This window comes from Zingiber officinale, chromosome 7B, assembly GCF_018446385.1.
Source record: "Zingiber officinale cultivar Zhangliang chromosome 7B, Zo_v1.1, whole genome shotgun sequence".
NCBI lineage: Eukaryota > Viridiplantae > Streptophyta > Magnoliopsida > Zingiberales > Zingiberaceae > Zingiber > Zingiber officinale.
The window spans coordinates 116,616,681-116,643,578 of record NC_055999.1 but is presented as its reverse complement, the minus strand read 5'-3'; the positions used below and the strand labels follow the sequence as shown (position 1 = coordinate 116,643,578).

Below are 26,898 nucleotides of genomic sequence, written 5' to 3'. Positions count from 1 at the left end.
TTTGAATTCTCGTCCTCTTATTTATCCTTTAAGCAACATGATGGAGGTTCTTTCTCTTGTGCTTTGTCATTTGTGTTTTACTACCTAAAACTCGAAACTAAAATGACAACTGCATTGCCTAAAATAGAAACAATTTAGAGCTTATAAATAGAGGCTCTTCTACAACAGGTAAAGAATCTAACAAAGAGCAATCCCCCTCTCTTCCTTCAATATAATTCTCCTCTGTTCTCTAGTGATCTAGTTAGTGATAATGCTCGGGTGCATAATTCAGTTCACCGTAAGCGACTAACGCTTAGTTGTTAACGTGGTTTAGCCTCATATCCTAAAATACAAATGTTCATTTGAACCTAATTTATTTTTAAAAATATGGTTTCAAACGAAGAATCAACTAGACATGGATGTAGTTGTCTTTGTAGATGGTGATTGAATGGTCGGAGGCCAAAAAAGTAAGAATAGGGTTCAGAATGGGTATGGAGATCGATACGGGTGCTCTGATCCTTCTATTTCATTATGTGGGATATATTTAGGGTTCAATCCACCTCTTTAAACGAGGCAATAGGATAAGTCTCAATAATGATGCAATACTAGAACTCTTCTAAAGGACAAGTTATGGACTATTCGATGTAATTCTTAATATCACAAAGTGTGATCTCACGTCCTTTGGCCTATTAAAAACATTCCGAGCGACATCTTATCGTTATTAGAAGTCTTCTAACCGATTGATAATTATAATCGAATCCAAATCAAGTGTTTCTAGGTATTCTTTGTAATCAAATTCGCTCCCGAGATCATGGTGTAGTGATAGGACATCCAGATTATCACTTAAGCATCCACGATTTGATTCTCATCTTTAACGAATTTGTAAAAAAAAAAATTTAAATGAAACGCGCAATCAAAGGATGTGAATAACCTCACAAAACTCAAACACACTTAAAAGATAAAAATAAAATTCTACCTTGGGTGGAAAAAAAATATTATTGAAGAGAACTTTCAGATCTAATTGCTCTTTGTGTTCACTAATTAACTTGCAAGGTTTTAAAATGAAACAAGCTCTAAATCGATCAATATGATTGATCTATCCAAAATAAATCCAAGATTTTATTCCAAAATTTTATTGAAAAATTATGAATCAATTTATCTACAACTAATCGCCTTGCTTTGCCTTCTAAACACCTTCTAAATTAAATAAAAAAAAATAAATTTCATTATAAAGTTGTGAATTAAGATCTTGATTCAAACATTTGGTCGAGCACGATGACGACGGCCATGGCGAGGCGGGCGTCGTGGTCCGCCGGCGAGTGCACGACGAGTCGGAACACCTCGCCGCCGAACTCCACTCCGCCGACCGCCTCCTTCCGCCGGACGTCCGCCAGGGGCCGCCGCCGCTCGTCGTAGAGGCTGCAGCTCCGCCGCCCGTACGACCCCTCCACCACGTACCCGCCGCCGCCCCCCGCGCTCACGTGCGCGAGCACCTTTGAGTGCCGCAGGCTCACGTGCTGCTTCACAGCCGCCAGCTGCGGCCCGACGGCCTCCTCCCCGTTGTATATCTGCCACGTGTCGGCGAGGCTCAGGCTCAGCTTCTGCGAGTCGGTTAAAAAAGAAAACAGAGTCAGGCGATCCGATTCCGAGCTCGCCGAGTCAACTCGCTGACGGACTCCTACAAAAACGCACCTTTCGCCGGAGGGTGAGCAGCGGATTTCCGGCGGCGTCCATGAGGACGAGCTCTCCGGGGCGCCCCGACCCGTAGCTGTCGACTCGGAAGACCAAGTCGCCGTTCGCGTCGAAGACCGTGAACCCGCTGCAGCTCAACACGAGCGACTTCCGCCACACCGTCAGCACTACGCTGCCAGTGCTGCCACCGTCGCAACTACTCCGGCCGACGTCGGAGAAAGCTTCAGGTAGGCACGGCAGCTCTGCGGATCGCACGGAGGTGTTTGGGTGGATCTTTGTCATCGTCCGCTGGCGAATTTGGGAGTGCGGTTTAATTAGAGAAGGCAAGCGGTGCTCATATATATAGACATTTAATGGACATAAATACCCCTCGGAAAGGCAGCTATTCAACAGTAATTTGAAAAATAATATGCTCAATTAAAGAATCAAAATATTATACTTAAATCCTAAACTCCAAATCCTAAATTCTAAATTATAAATACTAAAATTATTTAAAAATAATTATAACATCTACGAAGTAACTTTTATACGTTATAGAAGCTATTTAATATCTTCTATATATTATAATAATTATCAATAATTATTATCACTAAGGATAATCTAATGGTTAACATATGACGTCTCGGGTCAAATTTCTTCTTTCTTTTGACACCAAGAATATTCTTAGAATAAAATTTGGAGAGTCTTTTTATTTTATTTTATTTTATTTTTTGAAAGAAGACGCTCATTTATATAATTTGGAGTGTATTTTCTAAGTGAGATCCTCTGGTTCATAATTTACGGATTAAAGGATGATCTATTACTTATGATTGATGGACTATGATAGATTTTGTTTATCTAAGTAATGGAGTCCATCAAAATAAATTAATCAATAAAATGAATAATCCTCTTCATCTGTTGTCTGTATTTTTGGGGATCGGATCTTCTGATCCTCTTATCTTGATCCGCTCCTGAACCGGGACAAAGAGATTGGATCATGAATTGGTGTAGCCTTTGCAGATAAAGGATCCGTCTCCTATTTTTGCCCCATGTTTCTTGGTTGGATTTGACAATTAACTATTTTATTTTACATTTATTTCAATGAGGCCCAGAAATAGTGTTTGTTTTATTAGGTTTGAACTTATCCAATTTAGTGGTCAAATCGCAGATAAAAAAATTTAATTTCATGTTTACTTGCACAAAAATGTGCACAACGAATAAAAAACTTACACAAATATTTAATTGTAATTGATGGTGTCACGAGGTGGCTTAACTTTGAAAATTTGGGCTTTTAATGGAATAAAAAAAGCTACGAACCCTGTTTTGATTAAGTATTAAATTATTGGGTTGATTAAAAATGGGTAAATTTTGTATTTTTTTACCTCTAAAGTTGTTGGGGATGAACTTCGCTCCCTTAGTTGCATTTAAGAGGAAAAAAAATATCTAACTTTGTATCGACTAATCAATGACATTGTTAAGACGAAACCGACCCGATGAGACACTGATGAGACATCGAGCCATTAAGCTATAACCAAGATGTAAACTCACTTTCAATTCGATAAACCCCAATTCTTCAACCACTGAAAAAGTTGTTTATACTCAATGGATTTCGACCCTAAGAAAAAGATGCTACATGTTCGCGCTATGCTATCGTCTCATTCAGTGAAATAGTGTGGCTAGTGGAGTTTAGGGTAGAAAGCGAAAGGTTTTTCAATGGCTTAGTTGAGTTGAAAGGGTCATAATTGATGGCAAGTTTTGGACTATTTTAATTAAGATAGGGATGAAAACATAAGTATTAACTAATGATTGAGATTAGTATTAATCTAAATATAATAATAATCTTGGTTAGGGATGTTTATCTTTGATTATTTAATTTGCAATGGTAGTAGCGTTTTGATTGATTGATTGGTGCATGATCGCGTGCTAAATTAGCTCTTAGTTGTTAATTATAAGTCGGTAATAAAATACCTTTGAGATAGTATATATTACTATATATGAGAGCTTGTTCGAGGAAAGTGATATATTTTTTAAAATTAATAATTTTAGAAGGATTATTTAAACTATCTAAAAAAAAATCAAATTATAAGACATTAACTTTATTAATATTTGTTATATATTTGAGTTTTGTCGTGTCAATTTGTAAGATACTTTTTGAAGTGGGAATAGTTTGCTAAATAGACAAAAATACAAGAGCAAACATGAAAAATTTTCCAAGAATTTTAACTTTAATACTTTTGCAAAAACCCCCTTATATTTTATATCATGGCACTAGAACTTTACTAGAGTATTTTAACAATGAGGATATTGAAGAAATTTGAAGGAAAATTGGAAATTTTCTTATTAATATGCAATATATTAATAATTTATTACAATAATAAATATTTTTTTTATTAAGAGCATTAAAAAATATTGGTAAAAAAATTACATATAGTAGCTTAAAAGTTCCCTAGTTTGATCTTGGACAAGTGACTAACCCTAAAAATTAAAAAGCATTAGTGATCATGTAGTTCGGTATACAAACACAACACATTGGAGAAATCCAAGTGAGGGGACAAGAGCACAAGGCAAACAATGCAATGTCGTTTGATCTTTAGCAATGAAAGTTATGGCTAATGATTTAAACAAGGGCTAGGGTTACATTCGATTGCACAGGGTTTGGTTCTCAAAGGGGCCATGCTTACGGGCACAATTCAATCCGGACCCAGAAGTCACATGGCAAAGTAAGACCTTGCCTTTCGTTTTCTAGCCAACCAAATCACTTCTTGTGAAGGTTGCTCGATTAGGTTTTTTTTTTTTTTACATGTATACATATGTCCTACATACCTAGACTTGCATTCAATTTAAGTGGTTGAGTTAGCTAATACTAAATTCAAACAAAAAGCATTATGCCTGAGGGACAATAATACATTAAGAGTTGGGTTTCAGTTTCAATAAATTTACAGATAAATTTTTTTTAATAAATAATTGACCTAGAAAACCTTTCTAATAAGTCAATTGAGCTGATAGATTATCCACTACGAGCACTTCTCGATTATTCCGATACTGATAAAAAATTTACATAGGATCGAATCGGTCATTCAAAATTAATCACTATAAGTTGATCAATGTAAATTAAATACTTGATGTCAACTAAAAAAACTATAAATATTATAACCTTCTGAACAAGTGGCATTAGAAAAAACTATAAACATTATAATCTTCTGATGATACTAATAGGAGCACCTAAGATCAATTTCCATTAGAAGCATTTATCTAACCTGATTAATTCCAACAAACCTAACTACGATTGTTGAGCCACTTAACATTTTTAAAATTTATCTTAATGTCGGATAAAAAAAACTTTCATAAAATCAAGTCGTTCATTTCCAGGATTAATCAATTTAAAAAATTAAACGCAAGAATTACCAAAAAAAAATAAACACACTAAAGACATTATGGATTTTTAGCTCTTAAACTAGTAGAGAAAGTTTTCTAATTCTAAACTAAATTTGGATCTACATGTATTAATTCATCGAATATATTTGAACAAATTACCTTTTATTGGAATTTTTTTTGATAGGTTAGACGGAAATAGAAAAGGGCCAAAAAAAAAACGATAGTTTGCAACGTGTAAGTCAACGGATATTACTTCCCGATGAAGGAATTTTTCCGAGTCAACTCAATTCAAGGTCATCATGTCTTGCCTTATCAGTTGTCCTAAAATATAATATCTTTTAATGTTTACCATTCGGAAGAAGCCATAAAAGACAATAATAGTGGAGAGAAAATGATACATAATCAACATTATCCCATCAAAAATGGTACAGGTCTGACCATTTGAAAGCAGGATTACTAATGAATTCAAGTAAACAACTTTAATATTCATTCAACAATAAAAATAAATAAATTTATTTAGCTTGTTAACAGCTATGAACAAAATTTATAAAAACATATAAAAATTATAAACAACCAAGCAACTTGAACGGAAAACTATAATAACTTTGAACTTGAACAACCTAAAATTTGACTGCACTTGGCTTGTTTATATAAGCCTTACTAAAAGAATGAAAGTGAAAATGTGAGATTGAGATTACTAGTGGCGACAAATAGCGAGGAGGATGTTCTAGGAAATGATGGCGACATGAGATGGTAATGGGAACAGTTCACCAAGCCACATGAGCAGTTGATAGAAACAAATCTCTTGGCAGGGGTTTTATTTCCCCCTTTCATCTGCTATTATCTGAACATATAATTATTACAACAATATTACCAGACAAATTGCAAGATCAACCACCACAAGCATATAATTATTATACGCTTCAGTGCCCAAAAAAAGGTGGTTGACTTCAGTACATAACACTAAACACTAATAAAACTTTTCAAATCAAAGCAACATCTATGCATGTAACTATCAGTGAAAGGGAGTGTTATGCTACTGCTAGTTCCACCAAAGAAGTGATGCCCAACCTACACAGCACACTGCATATATGAGCAGCCCTGTAAGAGCTACTAAATTATGAAACCTTTGAATCACTTAATGACTTTAAGAGTTTTTATACCATAACAACAGATGCACATCCTCTGACTAAAAAATATGCTAAAGAAAATTTACGAGACCTGATTATTTTTTTGCCAAGAGAGCAGAAATTTTTTGATGCAGGCTTATTCGTTGGCATCTTTATCTGGTTCAGATTTAATAATAGGAAGGTTTCTTCTGTATTGGGGAGATGTCAACCTCCTTTCCAATGGTGTCTTCCTTTTGCTTACAACAAATCGGTTGACCCCTTTTCTCATCGGCATTATTTCTGGAAAATCTTCATCCGGAATGTTGCTGAGTTCTGAGATGTCCTTAATTTGAGCAGCTCTCCGAAACCATCTTGCTGCCTTTGCCTCCTCTGACATGTCAAGAGGATCAGGTTCTGTGACACATGATCCTTCTAAACTCTTACCAGTGAAGTTTGGTTTCCAGCCTTCGTTGGTGCTCCCAGAAAGTTCTGTTTGCTGAGGACTAGCAGAAATGTTGGGACCGTTATATTGGTTCCACGAATGATCACCCGGATATCTGGAGTTATTTGGCAGTCCTGCTGAATAAGAAGTTTTAGTGTTTGGCGGATTAACTTCATAATTGTTCGAGTTCATTTTAGAAGAGTTCATGTTTGAAGACTCATGATAAGTCTGAGTGGAAGACCAATTTGTTGTATTTCCATCAGCCTGTTTGGACTTCTCATTCACACTAAGAGGGTGTTCGCCCAGTGCCGAGGACCCTTCAGATGCAGAAGCTACTGGCTTAGAAACTTCTGGCTGTTTATCTTTCTTTGCAAAATAGTCTGGAGGAAAAGGAACAAAAGGAACAAAATTTGAATTATTGGCTTGCTCCATTGCTACCCGCCTCTTGTATTGTGGCGATGATAAAGAGCGGTCCTTCTTTTTGCTGACTACAAACCGATTCTCACCTTTTCGCAATGGCATGATTTCTGGAAAGTTGTCCAATGCTGCATTTGCCTGATTATATGCTGCATTTGCCTGATTATCAAGCTCTGAAACTTTTGTAAAGCTTTTGGAAGAATCAGAATACTCACTTCCCTTTCCCTCAGCTGAGCTCTCAGTCCCCTTTGGCAAAGAATCACTTGTCTGTCTGGACTCGATGGGAATTGGGCCTTCTGAATTTGATGATTGCCCCTTTTGAGGTTTAGCAAATGTATCTTCAGGTAAAGGCACAAATGGCACATAGTCAGGATCTGTCCTGTGGTTGACCAATTGATCCTTATATTCTGAAAAGCTGGATCTATTTCCAGATCCAGAATCAATCCCTCCTGCACTCACAGGCTTCTCTCCTGATGATGATGTGGAGGTGCGACCAAATATCCTGTCAAGTGTCTCACTGATTACAGAATCATAAGTTTTATGAGAACCCATCCCAACTGAAGCACCTTGCTGTAGTTGATTGCCCTCTGAAGAACTTGAATTAGTCCGGCCGTTGTTCTGGTTATTAGCCAACCTTCGTTCCAGAGGTGTTTTTCTTGTGCTGACAACAAATCTGTTCATCCCCTTTTGCATGGGCATGATCTCGGGGAAATCTTCATCAGCTACTGCATCACTCAAATCTGCAGAATCATTTAACTGGGACATTTTATTGAACCATCTTTCAGTCTTCTCATCATTGGCAGCTAGCTTCCGCTCAATTTCAGACTTGTCAATGCCACTTCTATTAAGGATCTGCTCAGCAGAATGTTCTGTCTCCAATGGGGTTGCTACAGGGCGTTTGCAGTCACACCTTAGGCATGACATATTTCGTCCATAATTGAAGAAATCACATCTAGCATATGAGAAAGAAAGGAGTCAGAAAAACAAGGATAAGTCAAGACGAGAAGGATGTTTCTTTGAGGGAAACTTACTGAGGACACTCCCACTCTCCACCTGTCAAAACCCTTTTTGGCCGAGATTCATTGCATTCAAGACATCTTACATTTCTTGCAAAGTTCATGAAAGTACATCTGCATAACAAAAGAGGTAGAATAACAAGTTATCAAGGTTAACAGCATCAGGTAATAGAACCATTAGTATAATAAATTTAATCTCACATTAGTATTTTAAGTATATCATTTTATGCCTTTACATATACAAATAGATATATATTGTATAAAACATCATATACAAGGGAACAATAATGAAATATAATATTTTTTTTAGATGATGCATGATGGCTAAACAAAAGCCCTTACATAGAGTAGAATGCAAAAATGTTGCTCGGTAGCTCAACAAAAGGGAGTAGTTCATGGAGCAAACGAGAGACTACCTATATGAATATAAATCATTTATTTATTTTTTTGTAATGATTGATGAAGGTAGACTAAAGCAAATGAAAAGGTTATTATTAAATAGGGTATATGATGATATGTAAGAATTTGGTGAGAAAAATTAATTTAAATGCACAAAAATAATCAACTAAATTAGACAAATGTAATTTTCAAATAAAAGTTACGATTTTATTGAAGTGATATGAGTCTATCCGATGTTAACTAGGGTGAGCGTCCTGCCCATACTACTAAATACAACATGAGAGTTACATCTCTCTAAGTCCACTTAATTCTGTCATAACTAGGGTTTTTTCATTCCATGTCAATATAAAATAAGAAATGATAAAAACAGTTACTTTTCCTGAAAAGATAAGATTAAATGACAAAGTCACAAAACATTACTAAAACTTTGTGAAATCAAATTTAAACGACCAAAAATTGTAATTCCTTTTTTAAAAAATAATTTACTAGATAAATGGACTGTCATGACACATTTCCATGCTATATTATGAGATTTACAAGTTTTGATTTACTCACTCTCATTTATATTTCAGATCATGTTGTATTATTAGACATGTAAAATATTGCCAAACCAGCTCCAACATGTAGTTTAGCCAATTTTTAGATAGCAAAAAAATAATATTAAATGTAACAAAATATTGGATAATATCAGCACCAAACGAGTAATCAGCCAATATTTAGATAGTAGAAAGTATTGAAGTTACAAAATAACTTACTTTGGACAAATCCAGTCGCCTCTTTTCATCTGGACATTTTGTCCAGTAGGTCTTGGGAATTGATCATGTCCCATAACATTATGTCCATGAACTGCTTCATTTAACCCAAATCCTGGACCATTGACAACCAGATTCACTAGCTCGGCCGATAGAGTTCGTGTAGATCCACAAACAAGGTCTCTATTTCTTAAGGAATTTGCATCACTAGTGGCATGAATATTGCAAGCAAAGCTCACTAAATATCTCATAATATCAACAGTTTGAGCCACCTCAGAATCCTGTGCCTGAGTAATCCAAGCAATTAGAGAACATTATATTTTCTCAAACAAGTTACCGTAATAACTTGTAAAACAAGTGTTACTTTAGAAAAACGAGCCACATTTATAATGTTCAATGGAAGAGAATCTAAATTGCAAGTGACAATGTCAAATAGTAATCGCCAAATGACAATTTATGTTCTGGTTCCTTCACAGTTAAACTTACCTCAGCTCCATCAGCCCTTAGGAATGATTGCAATCGCCTTGTTGAATGTGCACCATTTTTAAACAGGAACGGTGAGCCATTCTCCACTATAATCTCAATATCCTTTTTGTTAAGGAACCTAAAAAACACGAGATTAAACACTATTCAAGAAGATCTTTACTTCACAGAGCAAGTGATAAAATGCTAGGAGAAAATTGTAATCGCAAACTAAAATATTAACGCCCAGTACCTTATAAAATGAGATCGATCTCTAGCAAAGGAAAGGCAGGCTTGGGCAGTCTTCACCAACTCCTCTGTTAAATATTCTCCGGTCACAAGCGAATCATCGTCATCCCCAATGGCCAAAGGCGCCTGATTGCTAAAATAACCAGCGTTTCGCAGATAATCCAGAAGATTGGACCACTCCGGCCATGGGTGAAAAGCATTTGCGAGGAAAGTGGGCGTCGAGACCAGGGTCTCACTGAAGCCGTCCCTGGCACATGCGGCCTGGTAAGGGAGCTGCACGGAGGCAGCGGAAGAGGAGAAACCAAGCCGAAGGCGGGCGGGGGAGGGCAGGAAACGGCGGCAGTGAACTGAGGAAACGGAGGCGTACGAGAAGGCGGGATGGCGGACGAAGCGGAGGGCTGGAGGGCGAGGAAACGGTGTGCTGAGGATGAGAAGGAGCCTGGAGGCGCCGCCCATCGCCGTCGGAGTTGCGTGGAAAACCTAGGAAGAGGGTTTTACCCGTGATCCAACGGGGAACAGAGCATCGAGTGTTGTGGTAGGTCAAGGATAAAAACGGAGGATGGGCGACGTGGCCACTTGTGAGTGGTTATATAAAGAAAATATCTGATTTTATTTATTTATAATTTGTTTATTAAAAATTTAACTTAAGTTTTGGAGTTTAAATTTTGTTTAACAAACTGATTAACCCTGAGATCTAACTATTGACCCAATACACCGGGGTATATTTTTATTATTGTTGATTATATAAAAATAAGTTTTATCCAATTAAATATCAAAATCTTTCTATTTAATTTTAACCTCGTATATTTCTCAAATCACATCAGCATAATCAAATTTCTACTATCTCCATCCTCATGTTCTTCATTATTCTCTCCTCCTCTCTCCTTATCCAATTTTAACTACATTTTTCTCTTTCTTATCATTTTTATATCACAATACATCAATATATTTGTATCTCATGAATTATTCAAAAAAAAATAATTTATAATTGTATCTATCTATCTCTATATCTCATCGATTATTCGGATGATATAAGACATTCTCACTACTTAACTTAAGATATAATTAATAATCTAATTTTTATTGAATAATATTATTTAATTATATTTATTTTATATAATTTTTATATATTTACACATTATATTATATATGTATATGTGCACGATAACTAATATTAATGAAATATATTATTCTTACTGGTATATTAAACTTACCTCAGCTCCGAAGCTTCTGGCTTGACACAATGATGAGGCATTACAGGACACTCCAAAACATCGCTATTCAATTCTTGGTTAGGGCATATGCTGACGTTAAATTTGATGGAAAATTTGAGATGAGATGGCTAAGGGCATATTCAAGGGGGGTGATATCGACGGTCATCCCTCTTTACTGATGGTGCAACTCATAATATTATAAGATTTCATTGATGAAGATGAATAATACCGTCCTTTATTTTATGTAAAAAATAATTACGTTCAATTTAGATCATGATCACTCTTCTATACTTAAATTTCTAAATCGGAGATGGCTGTGGGCTGAGTATCCATGAGCAGAAAAATTATGAGTGCCACATAGTTTGATGTTGGAACCGTGAAGACCGCAGAGATCGATCGCCAGTGCAATACCGTTAGCATTTCAATTTTTGGATATATCCTACGTTATAAAAAATATATCGTTAGTATTTTCAGATGAACCCAACGGGCGAATCAGGGGAGGGTAGGATGAAGCGTGCACACGTGGATTATTTTTTTTTTAAAAAAGGTCGTAGGCCGGACTTGTTTTTGGGTTGAAAAATACAATTTATTTGTTGTGAGGACTAGGCCTATTGGGCCGGGCTGGGCATACAATTAGGTAGTGGGGCTCATAGAAATTTAGTAACTGAGGGGGTGAAATCGAATAAAAAGGGTTGTTCGTTCGTGAGGACTGAACTGCAAGTTCCAGGAATCGTGCTCTCTTCGCCCAAAAATAGATGCCTCGTCGATCTTCATGGTTCGACCTCGCGGCCATCCAATTCGCCGGACTCCAACGACCGAAGGGAATTCGAGGGCGCAAGAAGCATCAAATTCAATCGGCTTCAGTTTTGGAAGAATCATCCGTTTCTGCTCTCTTTTCCAATCTCTTGTTTTAGGTGTTCGATTCAATTTTTGAGCCCTTCGTTCTGTGCGGACATTGCTCTTTTATCATGCCCTGGCCTTCTGCGCCACTCGGATCACGGATTCGATCCTGGCTTCGCGACTACGATCGTTTGCAGTCCGTCGCTGTTGTCCTCATCTATATCCAGGTGAGTTATTCATCGTTTTGCCCCCATTATTATTAGGATTATTTCATTGTTTTTTTCCTTTTAGGATTCGGTTGGGATTTGTGGGGTATTAATTATAATTATTTGAATGACTTGAAGAATCTTTGGAATGTGATTGGGATTGATGATGTTTGACCATTATGTGCTAACTTTTTTTATACTAGATCGGGTGTGCTCTGTTGGGATCGCTCGGGGCATTGTTCAATGGCGTTTTGTTGATCAATCTGGTGGTGGCACTTTTCGCACTTGTTGCCATTGAGAGCAGTAGTCAGAGCCTGGGAAGGACTTATGCAGTGCTTCTCTTCTTCTGTATTGTGCTCGACGTTGCTTGGTTCATACTTTTCTCGCGTACAATATGGTAAGAGCATTATGGTTTTATGTAACAACGCATGTTTGTAGGTTGTAGTAGCAAGTCTAGCTAGATGTTTGAAATCTGAACTTCAATTGTGTTACTTGTTGATTACAAGAGAATACATATCGGACTAGCTCTTGCATGATCCATTTTAAGGTTTCTTCAGAGCTTAATTGCTGCACTAAAATTTCATAGAATACAAGTTGAGTTCACTATTGAAGTTAGCCATCACCCTCGTTTTCTACTCGGAGAAGATCGAGTAATATTGGCAATTGGTAACTACTTGACCTGCAGTCATACTTCTTCCAAAGTTCTTAAACCTGCTAAAAGAAGTCCTTCCTGTGTCAAAGGATCTGCTAGAAGAAGAAAAAAAAAAAGTTAAATTGAAAGCCTCATCACTTCTTTACCAGGAAGGGAACTTAATCCCATATGCTACATTAATGGCCTTGAATTGAGGATCCTATTAGAGTTTTCTTCACACAATGACCAATTGATTGATAAGTAAGCAAGAATGGTATAGTGTGGGGTCAATGTACACATGGCAACACCAGAGACTAACAATTCAAATGGCATGATGCCAGAACTAAATCTAGTGCATTATCTCCAATTATCTCTTTCACTTATGATGCATGTTTTATTTTTGACAATATATTTATTATTCATAGTTGTTGCAAATTCAGTCATCTTGCATGATGCTATGCTACAAATTAATGCAACACATAATCACATTAAATTATTAGTAACTCCAAACTTTTTTAGGTGAAAAAAAAAATTTTAGCTATCATAATTGGTTTACATCAAGGCTTTGTGACCTTATATTCGTTATGCATTGGTATCGACACATGATTTTTCTTTTGCAATGTATATTCTGTAGGAATATCACTCCTGATCAGAAGTTTGGGCCGCTACTTATCTTCTCACTTAGACTTGCTTTATTGATGGAAATAATTGGCTTTTTGGTGAGGTTTTTGTCCTCATTCTTATGGATTCAGATGTATAAATTGGGCCTTTCAACAGTGGACAGTTCCATATACCATACAGATTATAGTGTTAGAAATAGCTTCGTGAACCCTCCAACACATGGAGTAGCTAGGCAAAACTCCACTAGTGATGAAATTTTGGGAGGTTCTGTCTATGATCCACCCTATTACTCCTCTCTTTTTGAAGACCCACAAGAAAAGCAACACAATCCTAGGGTATTATCTGTACTCTTTTCTTGTTTCAACTTAATGCTGTCATATGTTACTAAATCATCATAAAATAATGCAGCTCATTCATTCTATTCTGCTAGTATTCTTGTTTATCTCACTGTAGACTTCTTGGAAAATATGTCTATAAATGAACAATGTTATTATAAAAAATAGGCTTTTGGTGCATCATCCAGATTACACTTTGGCTGGTTTCAATGCATTTTTCATAACAATAGCTTTAGTTTCTTAAATTGAACTTGTGCTGAATAACTTTTGTTCTATGTTACTTAAAGTTAACTTTTAGGTGATACCATAGAAGAATCCTGGCATTTACTTATCTCAGTTTAGGTCAAGTATAATTGTCAGTGTTTCTATGCTGGAACTTTTTAGGTCAACTATATAGAATTTCTTAAAAGTATTGTTTCCTTTGTTTACTTGCAGGGTGGGGTGGGGAGAGCTAACCTCAATTAGTCAGGACAAACATGCACAATTATAATGATGAAAATTGATAGTTAGATGACATTAAGTACCCATGAGGTGGTATAGTCCATCAATGATTTGGTTGTAGTCACATTGTCATCATATACGTCATAAACTCATACATTGGGTGTGGAGCTTGCCTGGGCTATTGCATTTGCTTGCATCTCTGATCCCACTTGTCGTCTTTTCGATCATCATAGTTCAATCTTTAATTTCGAAACAATAAAAATACAATAAAAATAATAGAAAATTAATTTCCCTCCTTATTTCTTTCCCCACAACTAAACACAATTAGGGAAAATATTAATTTCTCTTCTCTTTGCTTTCTTTCGCTATTTTTCTTTCATTCTCATATTTTTTCTATGCCAAGGACACATAACCAATCAATGGACTAAAACTTTCTTCCATCTTAGTTTTCACTGAAGTAAACAAGAGAAGATAATCAACTCAGTTTATGCATTTTTGGTCGTTTGGTTTCCAATTATCAATATGTTGATACTCAAATATTCTAAGATTCTTGCACAAAAACTGATACAAGCTCTACTAGTTCTCCACATAGATTATGCAAACAACTAATCACTCAAAAACAGTATCACTCTCCCTCAACTCGTCAGTAATGAACACTTAAACAATTATATGTCTGGGAAATTATGCAAAAATAGCCCAATAATTTAGTAAAATACAAGTTAGTCAATGTAGATATACTTCTCTATGTGTGGCTCAAATACAAGTTAACAAAGTTTAATAAGTATAGTTACATGTAAAAAAGCTAATATAATTTTAAATGGAGAAGTGCCAGTAGTGCGCATGATGAACTATGATTTGTTTGCAAATTGTATGTTTTTATCTGCATTGCCAGACACTATTAAACATTTCTCAATTATTTTTTATATGCATAACAAAGTAGAAAATAAGATATTTTCCACTGGAAATATTTCCCTCTAGAATGGATTTTCATGAAATAAATGAAGCCTTTGCTCTATTTATATTTTCTAGTGCATCTTTGTTCAAAATAAATTATATTTGAACAAAAAATTTGTGTCAACTATGCCGTATTAAATTATGTCTTCATAATTAAAGTGTATTCAAAATTGAAAGAAAAGTCAATCACCACTTATTACAGTTGGCAAATACTTATTGTTCTTACAAAATTGTGTTCCATGTGATGAAGCCTTTTTTGGCGATTTAGTCACTAGAATAATCCTACTATCATATCTACATAAATATCAGAATGGAATGCTCGAGATATTTGTGTGATATGTTCAAAGATGATTTTACAAATGGCTTCAAGTATCTTATAGGTAGACATAACTTTCCAGGATTTATTTATTTTCCATGGATTGTTGTTTTGTATCTTTGAAGTTTCATATGAAACACTATAAATATTCAACTGTTGTTTGTTTTGATTACCACTCCGTTTATTTTATCATCAGCTCAATCTGTTCCACATGAAATTGTAAACTTTTGTTAAGTCCTTTAAGCAATTAAGTATTAGATAAAAGGATTTTTTGGTAATATCATATACAAAGAAAAGCTTATCACTTAGATTTGTTTCATATGAGACTTTTATGCTTATAGTATGTTTTTTTTTAAATGTATATAATGATAAATTAAGTTGTTGGCTAATTTCTTTTGATAGGGTGGAAAACAGATTGTTCATGATGGTAACTCTTCTTCAGTAAATGATTCTCCAAAACTCACGTCATTGGTTGGTTCTTTTCAGGTTAGACATACAAGTGCTTTTTGAGAAATTTCTTTATTTAGTTGTTGAGCTGTATTCTTCTATATATAATCCATACATGCAAATGTGATGTATCTGAGTTGAGGATTTCATTACTGAATACTTAAAAAACTTCCATAGAATCAATATTTTGTTTTTACATGGTACTGACTCACAAATTGGAACCAGATAAAAGTTAGCTTAAGCTTGAGGGAACTATCAATCTACTATTTTTTTTTTTTTTTGTGAACTTGAACATCTTAGACTAATAGTTTATGCATATGTAGCAAGATAGCATTGTGCTGAGGGTATAAGATCCATGTCATTAACCTGAATAGTTGGCCTTGACACGCTTGCAATGGTGATGATTTAATCCCTAGCGTGCCTTCAATATATATTCACTCACGAAATGCCTTTCTTGATCACCATTGTGGCAACCTAGAAATTTAACCAAGTTCCTATACTTTGAATGACTTTTCTAAGCATATTACATTCATTTTCTTATCAATCATATCAAGGTGATTTTGTTCCCTCTGCACTAGTTGTGTTCCACTCCCCTCGCATTACATTCCCTTCCTTCGCCTTTACAGACCAAAGCAGCAGAAGCAATCAGATAGTATAAATTAGTTGCAGAGTAGATAGAGCCTGAGAAGAGTGAAGAAGTCACAAAGTAACAGAGTAGAGCCTGACTTTCGCTGTTTTCTTTGGTTTCAACTTTCAAGGCCTTGTTGAAACTCAAGGCTGCTCTAGTGGCGCCTAAAAGCTATGCTCTCAATGACTCTACTACTAACATCACTGTCACCATTGCCGTTTCACCTGCATCACACACATGTTGAGTGACTTTGGAAGCACTTTTCATTGGCAACAAGTTATGGTGAGGTGGGAGAGGAATTGAGGTAGGAAGGTTGATTTAGTTGCAAGTCATCAAGACCGGGGAGCAACGCTAGCCATGAGGGTTAGAAGTGCTATGTAGGCGATGAGTACTAGAAAAAAAAAAGAGTATTGTTACCATAAAAGTGTAAATTAATAAATGGGATGATGTGGCATTTGAGTTGATAAATATACTCTCTGGGATTACTGCAATGCCAGCATTTAACTAATAAAAATAAAATTGTGGTTACTGATAGATTTGATAATTTTGAAATATCTGGTAAATTTGTTTAAAAGGGCAATATTCACGATATTTTTGCAATTAACCCTTAAGAAATAAGAGTTTTTTTAGAGTATTTGCCAAAGAAATTAAGGAATAATAAACTTTAAAAAAAATGATGTTTTTTCTCAATTTTTCTTTACTATTCTATTCCTATTTTTCACTAAAAATGAAAATTGAAAACACACTTAATTCTCCTTTTCTTGCGTAGGGCATCATTAACTTACTTTCAATTACATGCATTTTCTTGGAAGAAAAATTGTAATATAACCACCTGTTTCTGTTGAGGAACCCATTTATCTAACCATATTACATGGAGATATATCAAATCTCTTTTTGAACTCATAAACCATAGTTTATGAGCCTAAAATAAGCCAAATAATGATGTAGCAATTTGTTCAACTAGAAAAGTATTTGCAGGCCCATTTGAAGCACAATATAATTTTTCCTAGTCTTGTAATCACTCTGTACCTTCTCTTTTGCTGGAAACTTAAGGAGCATTTCTTACACCGGGAATTATGATATCTGCAAGTCTTATCTGATCTTTCAAACATATCCATGGCATTAAATTGAAGATTATGATTATTTGAGGCATTACCTATTTCCCCATGTGAGCTTACCATGTGAGATTACTTGAACTGCTTCTAGCTTTGTGAAAATGGTGCACCAGCCCTATAAAACTTCTTAGTGCTTTTCAAGCTAAGGGAATATATCTTTGTCATATACTTCTAGTGAGTTCTTAATCTCCTGGCTTCTCTTTCTTGCTCTAATGGACAGTTTATTTATCGCAAAGTTCTTGTTACTTTCATGCATTAAAATTTGTTCTTTCTTGTGTTGAGCTCCACACATCTCAGGACCAATCAGTTGTTTTGTTATTCTATTCTAACATTCAAAGTGAACAAATGTAATACCCACTAAATAATGCAGCAAGGCTCAACTCTCTTCTGTATTCTACAGAGTAGTGTATTGCTATTCTTCTTTTCTTTATGCTCTAGATTTAACTGAAATGTATATGTGCAGGCTGATATTGCTTTGAGAAAGCCCCTATTGCAATGATCTTTAGTGTATCCTTATTCACAATTTTTTGGAGTCGGTGACTTTTAGACAAGGACTTGGTTGCTTCCCAATTACCATTGGCGTGATGGTTTATCTCAATAGGATGCAAACGTCAGTCCTTGTTCTTTCGATTCTTGGGCATTTCAGTGGAGTTTCAGCTCTTCCTCTGGCCTCTAAATCCTGTGTCCAAAGCTAGAACACTAATTTTAGAAACAGATACCATGGAGCTTTAAATCATTTTGGATGTAGGGAGATGGAGTGATACCTTGATCTAATCATTAACATCACCTGGATTGATTATCATCAGTTGAGTGTTTCAGGCCATAGTTTTACGATCTTCTACGATTCTTTGGGGCTTTTGATCCACTCGGTATGCAGTATCGGTTATGTCAATCCAGTTTCATTGCTAAATTTCATTTCTCTTGCTCTGAGATTGTTGGTATACAAATGGGTAGAAACATCATTGCTTATATTGTTGTTAAAGATTGTTGGAATTCATATATTTGTACATAGCAGCTTCTTAAGAGATGAAATAAAAAATATATTGTTTTGTCAGTCAAGGTTTCTAGTTTTACTGCACATTTCAGAACACGAGGAAAAAAAAACTTCAAGAACTGGTATTGTGACTTTGAAGCCAAAACCACTTCTTCACAACAACCTGAATGAGCAATCGACATGTAAATTCTTTTCCGCAAAATAAACAAACTCTAAATAGATCCAAACAAGTGTTGCTTTAGGATCAATCTCAACTATCAAGTAGGTATAAGTATGCAGTTTAAAACTCATTGAAAGACAAATTGCAATAAATTAGTCTTTGTATGTAAACAATTCCACATTCAACTTGTTATACATAACAAAAGCTACAATATCGACTACTGGTACAAAAATGATGATTAATGTCACTTGTAAGCAAATCTATATAAAATGATTTTCTACTTTATAAATTTTCTTAACAAAGTGCTCCTAAAATTAACATGTTCACTATATTTAGACTATCAAATTGTATCATTTAGAGTATCAAAGAAACTCTAACATTGCAGAAATCTTTAGCCGACAAATGTGTGAAAACATTATGGTATTCAGCCTGCAAGGTGATGGGTGTGTGTTTGTCAAAAGTCTCAACTAGTTACAAGCATTTACAGATGCTAATGTATAGAAGCTGTAAATAAAGGCCTTTGGCCATCCTTCCGACCAACAAAAAATATGTTAACAACAATCTCTCACATGGCATGCTCTAACTCTATCAGTGGAACTCAAACAGAGCATGTGTGTTATCACCAGAGTCGAGTTAACTTCTCTAACCAATTGCAGTGGCAATAGTAGTACACTGGAAATGAACAAAACATGCTCTAAATCTGAACATGGAATTCATCAAATCTGTTCTCCAAATCTGTTCTCCAAATCTGTTCGCCAAATCTAAAATTGAATTCACAAATCTAAACATCAAGGGAGTGACTCGTACACCGAAACTGAAATTCAGATCAAAATTTTATCAAAACAGCAGAACTAGAATTCAAAAAGTGCATGGTGATCTACCATGGAACTGGTCATACCTATCCCTTTGATCACCTCAAATTCGATCAGGACGACCCATGTTTCTTGCTCATACCTTCAGAACTAATGGGGAATAAAATAGGAATTCAAGTGAACCAAACATGCCCTAATAGAATAACGGTAGATGAAGAGGAAGTGCCTAATGTCAGTGCTGGAAAAATAAATTAATAATAATTTGCATATTACAAATAAGCCAAAGGTATAACAGTTATCAAAATGTTATATAATAAACAAAGTAATACAATGATGAATTTACAAAAGGAAAATTGTCTAAACAAACAAACAAATGATCAATTAATAATAAATAGTTCATTACCATGTATGCAAGACTGCTACATGATTATATTTCTCAGAATTAATCAGATGTCATACAGAGACATTGGAAATGACACTATATATATATAGGAGTGATCTCCTGCGCGCTCGCACAGTGCGCGACTGTGCGCGCGCGCAGGAGATCGCTCGGTTTTTTTTTTTTTTTTGATTTTTTTAATATTTTAAATTTAAAAAAACAATTAAAAAATTTAACATTTCCTTATATAAATTTTTAATACCTTAATATATCCCCTCAACATATTACAATACTCAATAAATACTTAAATTAATTTTATTTTAAAATCAAACACTATAACCTAATTGGGAAGCCTAAACCCTAAAGGTAAAATCTAAAAAAAAAATAACTTTAACACTATAACCAAAGCCTGAACCCTATAAATAAACTCTTAAAAAAAAATTTTATTTTTTATTTTTTAATTCATAAATTTAAAAAAAAAAAAAACAGTTGTTATCTTACGCGGTGCGTACAGTCGCGCACTGTGGCGTCGCGCAGGATAACAAAATTCTCTCTCTCTCTCTCTCTCTCTATATATATATATATATATATATATAAGTTGAAACAATTTTAGAGAAATACAAGGGAAAAAGATCTTCGAGATCCCTTTTTTCTCTAAATTAAATAAAATGAGCAGTTTGCTTGGGTCAGTTAGATTGTTGAATCTGAAACCAATCAGAACCATCAGACTAAGTTGATCATCCATGTCAGCATGTCAAACACAATAGTAAAGCAGACAATTCCATCCAACCAGTTCAAAAGAATCAACCACAAAGAAAATCATATTGATCAAGCAAAATATAGAGCGTGCTGAACATGCGACTGAAGTATTCATCTCTAATGCAGTGATTAGTAAGCCATATAGCGTGATGGTAAAATAATGCACATAGAATCATCTCTACTTTTCCAATCACTTAACAACTCTATAAGCCAGTAGGCAACTCTACTGCAGGCTATCAAATATAATAAATGAACAATAGGCAATCTTGAACATCTCTGAGCTATCAAACTCACCCTAACATTTTCACAGATATATTCACATACTTGCAAAAACAAAACTCTACTTCATTTTTCACATCTATACATTTTGTATAAAAATCTATTCAAGTGTATATATTGATAAGCAATATTAGATGAAAGGAGAGTGGCTCCCATGTATTTCAAAAGATTTGAAAATGCAAAATAGTTCTACAAAAGGTTTCTCTTGGACTAGACTTCCATGCCATCATAATCACTAATTTCCTAGATTTCTAGCGATAATATAACGGCGAATTTAGAAACTAGAGGAAAGGCTCACTAATTTTTAGATATTTTAAAGCAAAACAACTGAAATTTAACATATCTGTACTTATTGAGAAGTGGAACTCATTTCTATGAATTCATCAAAGCGCCGTGCTGTCTCCCTCAAATTTGCAATAGCCTCCTCTGCCATATCATTAATCATCAGAGGCAACACCTTCTCCATTCGAGCAAACCATTGGCCTAATGTCATTTTGTCCAAATCCACTTCTTCTTCTTCCTCTTTTGCTAATTCTTCTCTTTCTCCAGCACTTGCTGTTTTCTCAGTAATATCACCTTCCACCACCACCACCTTCTCTGCTTCAACTGCTTCTACAGCTTCAACATCTTTGGAATCAGGATGCTTATCTGAATCATGAGACTTGACCACTTCATTCTCATCCTTAGAAGCCTTAGCAGTATATCTTGTAGCAGGCCTTCTACCCCTTGTCCTAGGCTTTTCAAGAGGGACCTCCACTTCAACGATTTTCTCCACGACCAGGGGTTGCAAATCCTCATCTTTGTTCACGCTTGCAGAAGCAGAAGTACCCTTCTTCGGCCTTCCTCTACCCTTTCGATCTTTATTCCCATTCGTCACATCAGCTACCAACTCCTCTACGACCGGGAGGGAAGGCGCGACCTTCCGGGCCCCTCTCCTTCTCTTCCGGCCTACCTCACTCCTCTCCTCTTCTTCTACACAGAAATCACCCACTTGCGGCCCTTCCGAAGCGAGGACCTTAACAGAGATGGCGGTGAACTCGCCGATCTTGATGGTATCGCCGTCCGAGACGGGAAACGGAGAAGAGGGCGGGATCTGGAAACCGTTGACGAAGGTGCCGTTGGAGGTGCCGAGATCGGAGACTGACCAAGAGGAAGCTTCGTGTTGGAACTGGAAGGTGAGGTGCTTCTGGGAGACGCCGGGGTCGCGGACGGCGAGGTTGTTTCCCTTGATGATGCGGCCGACACGGGCGACGGCGGCGGCCTTGCATTCGAACGTCTCACCCTTCTTTGGGCCCTTCTCCACAGTCAATCGGAGAGAGGGGAGCTCCATCGGAAGCGAGAAACCCTAACCCTACTGCGTCGGCGACGACGAAGAGACGAGGAGGAGAGGCGGGGAATGAAAATTTGAGTTTTGAAATGTTGCTGAGTCATCTCCACTTATCGGCTCTAGGTCTGCTCTGTTTATCCGAAGTTGGATAGAGGGACGGACGATCTTTCGGGTAGAAAATATGGGGAAAAAAAAGTAAATTTTGTTGGTAAAAATTTGACTAGCTAAGTGTATTTATCTTTTCAATTATAATATATGTAGTTATATATAGATAATTAATATATATATATATATATATATATATATATATATATATATATATATATATATATATATATATATGATATTACTAAAATATCTGATATTTTATATGTATGCATGTATATATTTGACGGATCAAATTTTAATTATTTAATAATGTAAAAAAAAATACACATCATTATTATTTTTTACAAATCTTCAAAGACATGTCACTTAGGAAGTACTACTAAAATTGAAGAAAGAGACGAGATTAGTTTATATTTTTTTATGTTATTTCTTATTTTTATTTGTTGAGAAAATTTAAAAAAAACATGTTTGATTTGTATTTTTCATTTTCATTTTTAAGAAAAAGAGATAGTATTTTTTAAGAAAACAAAAATTATAGAAAAATTATTTTCTAAAAAACGAGAAAATATGATTTTCTAGAAAATAAAATAAAAATACAAATAAACCAAACGCACCTTAAGTTTGAAAATTCTAACTTAGCATCTTAATTTATGATGACATAGAGGAAAAAGAGAAATAAAAAGATTAAAAAATAAGTATTGTTGATGTCTTTAGTTTTTTAATCGGAGTCTCTTCTAATTAAATGTACTCTCTTGCTCTTCGTATTATTCTTATTATTATCTCTCATATAAATTTTTTATCTATATTATGAATAGTTCGGGTGTATTATAGTAGTTATGAAATTGTAATTACTATAATATGTGTAGCAGTTACAATTTCGTAATTGCTATAACATAAATGTTAAGTGAGCAAGTTAAATTTGCACTGTAACAATTATGAAATCATATTTACTACAATATAAATATTTTTTAACAGATTAAGTATACATTGTACTAGCTAAGCGGCTACAAAATTATACCCACTTGATTGTAATTTCATGATCATGCTCGTCTAGTCATGATTTTGCGACCGCCTTGTGTATTTGGCTATGATTTAATAATGGATATCTGATCGAGTAGCTGTTTAGTCTATTTAGTTCAAGTAAACTGATAAAATATAAAGGAAAGGGTATTCGTGCTTTAGTGTTTTTGTTTTTTTTTTTAAAAAAAAAGTATTAGAATGTAATAAATTTTATCCTAACAAACTAAACCCTTTTAAATGCAAAATTTCAATACAAGTAGATTCTCTCCCTCTTTTTTTTCCAAGTAAATGTAAAACTTGGTAGTTGGACACCGTTGATTAATGCCATCGCTGGCTTTTTCCAGTTTTAGTTATAGTTATATACACAAACAGAGCAGAGCAGAGAAAGAGAGCAACTCGAATCTCCGGCGACACAATGGACAAGCTTCATTATTAGGCTCTCCTCGTCACCGCCACCTTCGTCGTCGCATTCTCTGCTGTGCAGTTGCCGCCGTCGGAGCCGACGATTGCCACCGGATAATTTTTTAATTTCTTCTCACGATAAGCCGATTGCTTTGTTTAATATCATCCAATGCTATCTATCTTTCTTTCATATGATTCATTGCTTCTAACACTCTTAAGTTTTAGTTCATTGTTCAATATATACCAGAGTAATTTCATTTTGGTCCTTATTTTTTTAAATTTTTCATTAAAAAAAATAATATGCAAAATTATAAGGGCTCCTATGAAAATGAGGCACGACCCAAGAGGGTCAATTGATGACCCATGTGGCTACTTCGCAAGCTCATTCGACTAACCTAGAATACCAACACCATAGCAATTTCAATCGTTGAGCAACCAAACCGTCGAAAGGAATGATGAGTTAGGACTTCAAACTAAGTCAATTGGCGCGATCGAAATTAAGATAGTGTTAGGATTGATGAACCAATTAGAGCGGATGAATAATCTATAATTTAGAATTATAATTTTCTTATTAGCTTAGTTTTAGTAAGAATATACTAATTAATTATAAATAAATAATATAAAGAAAATAGGGGCCTAAGGATTTACTTATTTATAAATTATAGAAAGTTTATTAAAAAAATTCCTTCAATAGAGATCAGAGCAGGAGAAACCCCTTATAGCGGTTGAAAGCTTACAATGAACTTATTTACAATGAACTTATTTATAGTTCATTGGTCAAAGTATCTGTTTCGCTGACGTGACAATTCAGGGCGTATCAGTTGACTGGGCCAATAGGATGAAGTTTGTCAATGTTCAGGTGATTTGTTTGAACAGAGACACCTAGGTTCATGAGAGATGTCTCAGTTCTGACGTAGGTGCCTAAGTTCAATCGGAGACACCTCAGTTTGGCTGATGTGGACTATGCTTCTTATCTTTGCGGCAACGGCTCCAAATTCATTTGAAGTGCCTCGAACATCGAAGGCGCCACAAGTCCCATCCGTGACGACTTCTCTGGGCATTTGAGGCGTCTCAAGCCAACTAAGGCACCTCAAGGCTTCAAGTCTTTAGGGCACCTCTAGTCAATTGGAGGCACCTTGAATGGTTAATTTCTAAGTTGATCATCTTTGGACTTCGTTGGCTTGGGTAATGTTCCGGTCGTCCGGAGTTGAGCTCACCCGAACCTAACTCCAATCTTCTCCTCAAACAAACTTTCTTCCGGCTTCTCATCTCTTGGATGAGCTTCACTCATCCTTTTCGCTCCACCGGTGTTCTTTTCTATAGCTCCTCGCCCCTCAGATGCACTGAACTCGTTGACTCCCTTCCCGTGTCATCTTTCTTGCTCATTACATTTTTCCGCTCACCTTCTTGTATTCCTAAGACCCTACACACTCAAACATAAAGTATCAAATATACATAGTGTAACTTAATTCGACTAATCAATATCAAAATTAACCTGAGATACTTACAGATAACACTAAATACGTATAACTCATTCTCTACAAGCTATTTAGTATGCAGAATCCTTGTAATTTTAAGCAAAAGTTATTATGTTTTGAAAGACAATTATCGATAATTATAATCACAATATTGTCTTCAAAAGAACATCTAACTCTCTTGTTAACCTTACCTCCAATAACATTATCGTATTGTCAATCCATATCGGAAACAATTACCTAAAAGACATATCAGTGAGTTAGCTAGTTCGCTAACGCCCCTAGAAGATGAAACCGGGGACAAAAACAATCCAAAAGACAAGTAAAAGAAGAAGCATATTATTGCCTTCTAAATCTAATATGAAAAAAAAATGAAACAATCCAAAATCTTCTTAATCGCAACATTAATTAATAATTGATAATCAACATATTGATGATGATCAGTTGTTCATTCAATAACTCCTCATTAAATCAGGATCATTCGACCATATAATTAAATCATCATTCTTTTAAAATATTCACAATTATACCACGAATGATTATTGAAAAAGAATAGTGCGATATTTTAATGGGCCGACAATTGTTGGGCCAAGCCCGAATTCTAACCCAAGTACTGAAGAATCTTTAATTTAGATTATTTGGAATTCATTTAAATAGAAAAATATTTTTGAATTACTCTGATCCATTTTAAAGAGCGAATAAGTAATAATATTATAAGTATAATTATCTATTTTTAAAAATAATAATAATAAAGATATTTATACACAAAATTAGGTACATATGAAAAATAAATAAAAGAAAAAAAGTAGATAATGCGGGTGGTCCAACCCAACCGAAGGATGGTAAAAGGTCAAATCAAATTGGAAGATAATAAAGAAGAAGAATAAAACAACGATATGCATGAAAAACACATACTAACCGATTAAAAATGGAATTATTTTTATTTTATTTTTCATGTTTATCATGTATTGATTTTTTTTCTTAATTTTTTTATGAATGATTTATGGGTGCTAGTTTAGTTTTTTTGTATTATATTAAATGTGTTTTTTTTATAAAAAATAGACATGTGCATGCAAACAATTTAATATAATATTTTCTATAATTCAAGTTTAGAAGACTAAGAAAACTAAATTGAAATAATTAAAATATAAATTTTTTGTGATGATTCGTTATATGTTGTATCAAGTTAGAAAGTAGATTTCGACCTAAGAAAAAGATTGTTAGGACAAAGATCATAGTTTCGGAATAATATGTCATAACTAATTGGTGGAACTATATGAAGACATTAATCATAATAACATTATGATATTATTATCATGATGTTATAACAAATTAAATGTGCATTGTAAAAGAAATTATGAGGAAATTAATAGAATAGATTAATCATGCTTTGAAGAAAGTTAATGTTTGTAAGGGATCTATGATATATGTAGTTATATAGTAACATATTTTGGAATTTGTTATTGTTGTTCAATGCCAATCACTGTTATAGATACTTTTGTAAAATTCATTTTACTTAATGTCCCGTTCACTTTGCCCCTCTTTAATTATCTCTAGTGTTGGC

General features: G+C 34.9%; 4 protein-coding genes across 5 annotated transcripts; 1 reads left to right on the top strand and 3 right to left on the bottom strand.

The window, feature by feature from the left end:
• Positions 1-1,092: 1,092 nt before the first annotated feature.
• LOC122004181 (protein LURP-one-related 8-like) lies at positions 1,093-1,974 on the bottom strand. Its single transcript, XM_042559106.1, has 2 exons — positions 1,672-1,974; positions 1,093-1,580 (listed from the first exon to the last, which is right to left on the bottom strand). The coding sequence occupies exons 1-2, from the start codon at positions 1,951-1,953 to the stop codon at positions 1,221-1,223; spliced, it is 642 nt and encodes a 213-aa protein (XP_042415040.1). The 5' UTR covers positions 1,954-1,974; the 3' UTR covers positions 1,093-1,220.
• A 3,842-nt stretch (positions 1,975-5,816) lies between these two features.
• LOC122007094 (zinc finger protein VAR3, chloroplastic-like) lies at positions 5,817-10,417 on the bottom strand. Of its 2 annotated transcripts, XM_042562864.1 has the most exons (6): positions 9,876-10,417; positions 9,647-9,764; positions 9,164-9,447; positions 8,025-8,123; positions 6,247-7,945; positions 5,817-6,108 (listed from the first exon to the last, which is right to left on the bottom strand). In XM_042562864.1, exons 1-5 carry the CDS (start codon positions 10,325-10,327, stop codon positions 6,292-6,294), a joined length of 2,607 nt encoding a protein of 868 aa, XP_042418798.1. In that variant the 5' UTR covers positions 10,328-10,417; the 3' UTR covers positions 5,817-6,108; positions 6,247-6,291. The 2 variants fall into 2 exon arrangements, with proteins under 2 accessions (XP_042418798.1, XP_042418797.1); XM_042562863.1 differs by having other exon boundaries at positions 5,817-7,945.
• Positions 10,418-11,778: 1,361 nt separating this feature from the next.
• On the top strand, positions 11,779-18,673 carry LOC122007093. The gene is made up of 5 exons (XM_042562862.1): positions 11,779-12,152; positions 12,335-12,528; positions 13,397-13,718; positions 15,832-15,915; positions 18,083-18,673. The coding sequence occupies exons 1-5, from the start codon at positions 12,054-12,056 to the stop codon at positions 18,116-18,118; spliced, it is 735 nt and encodes a 244-aa protein (XP_042418796.1). The 5' UTR covers positions 11,779-12,053; the 3' UTR covers positions 18,119-18,673.
• A 1,688-nt stretch (positions 18,674-20,361) lies between these two features.
• Positions 20,362-22,460, bottom strand: LOC122007091 (FHA domain-containing protein At4g14490-like). Its single transcript, XM_042562861.1, has one exon. It carries the CDS (start codon positions 22,330-22,332, stop codon positions 21,352-21,354), a length of 981 nt encoding a protein of 326 aa, XP_042418795.1. The 5' UTR covers positions 22,333-22,460; the 3' UTR covers positions 20,362-21,351.
• Positions 22,461-26,898: the final 4,438 nt, after the last annotated feature.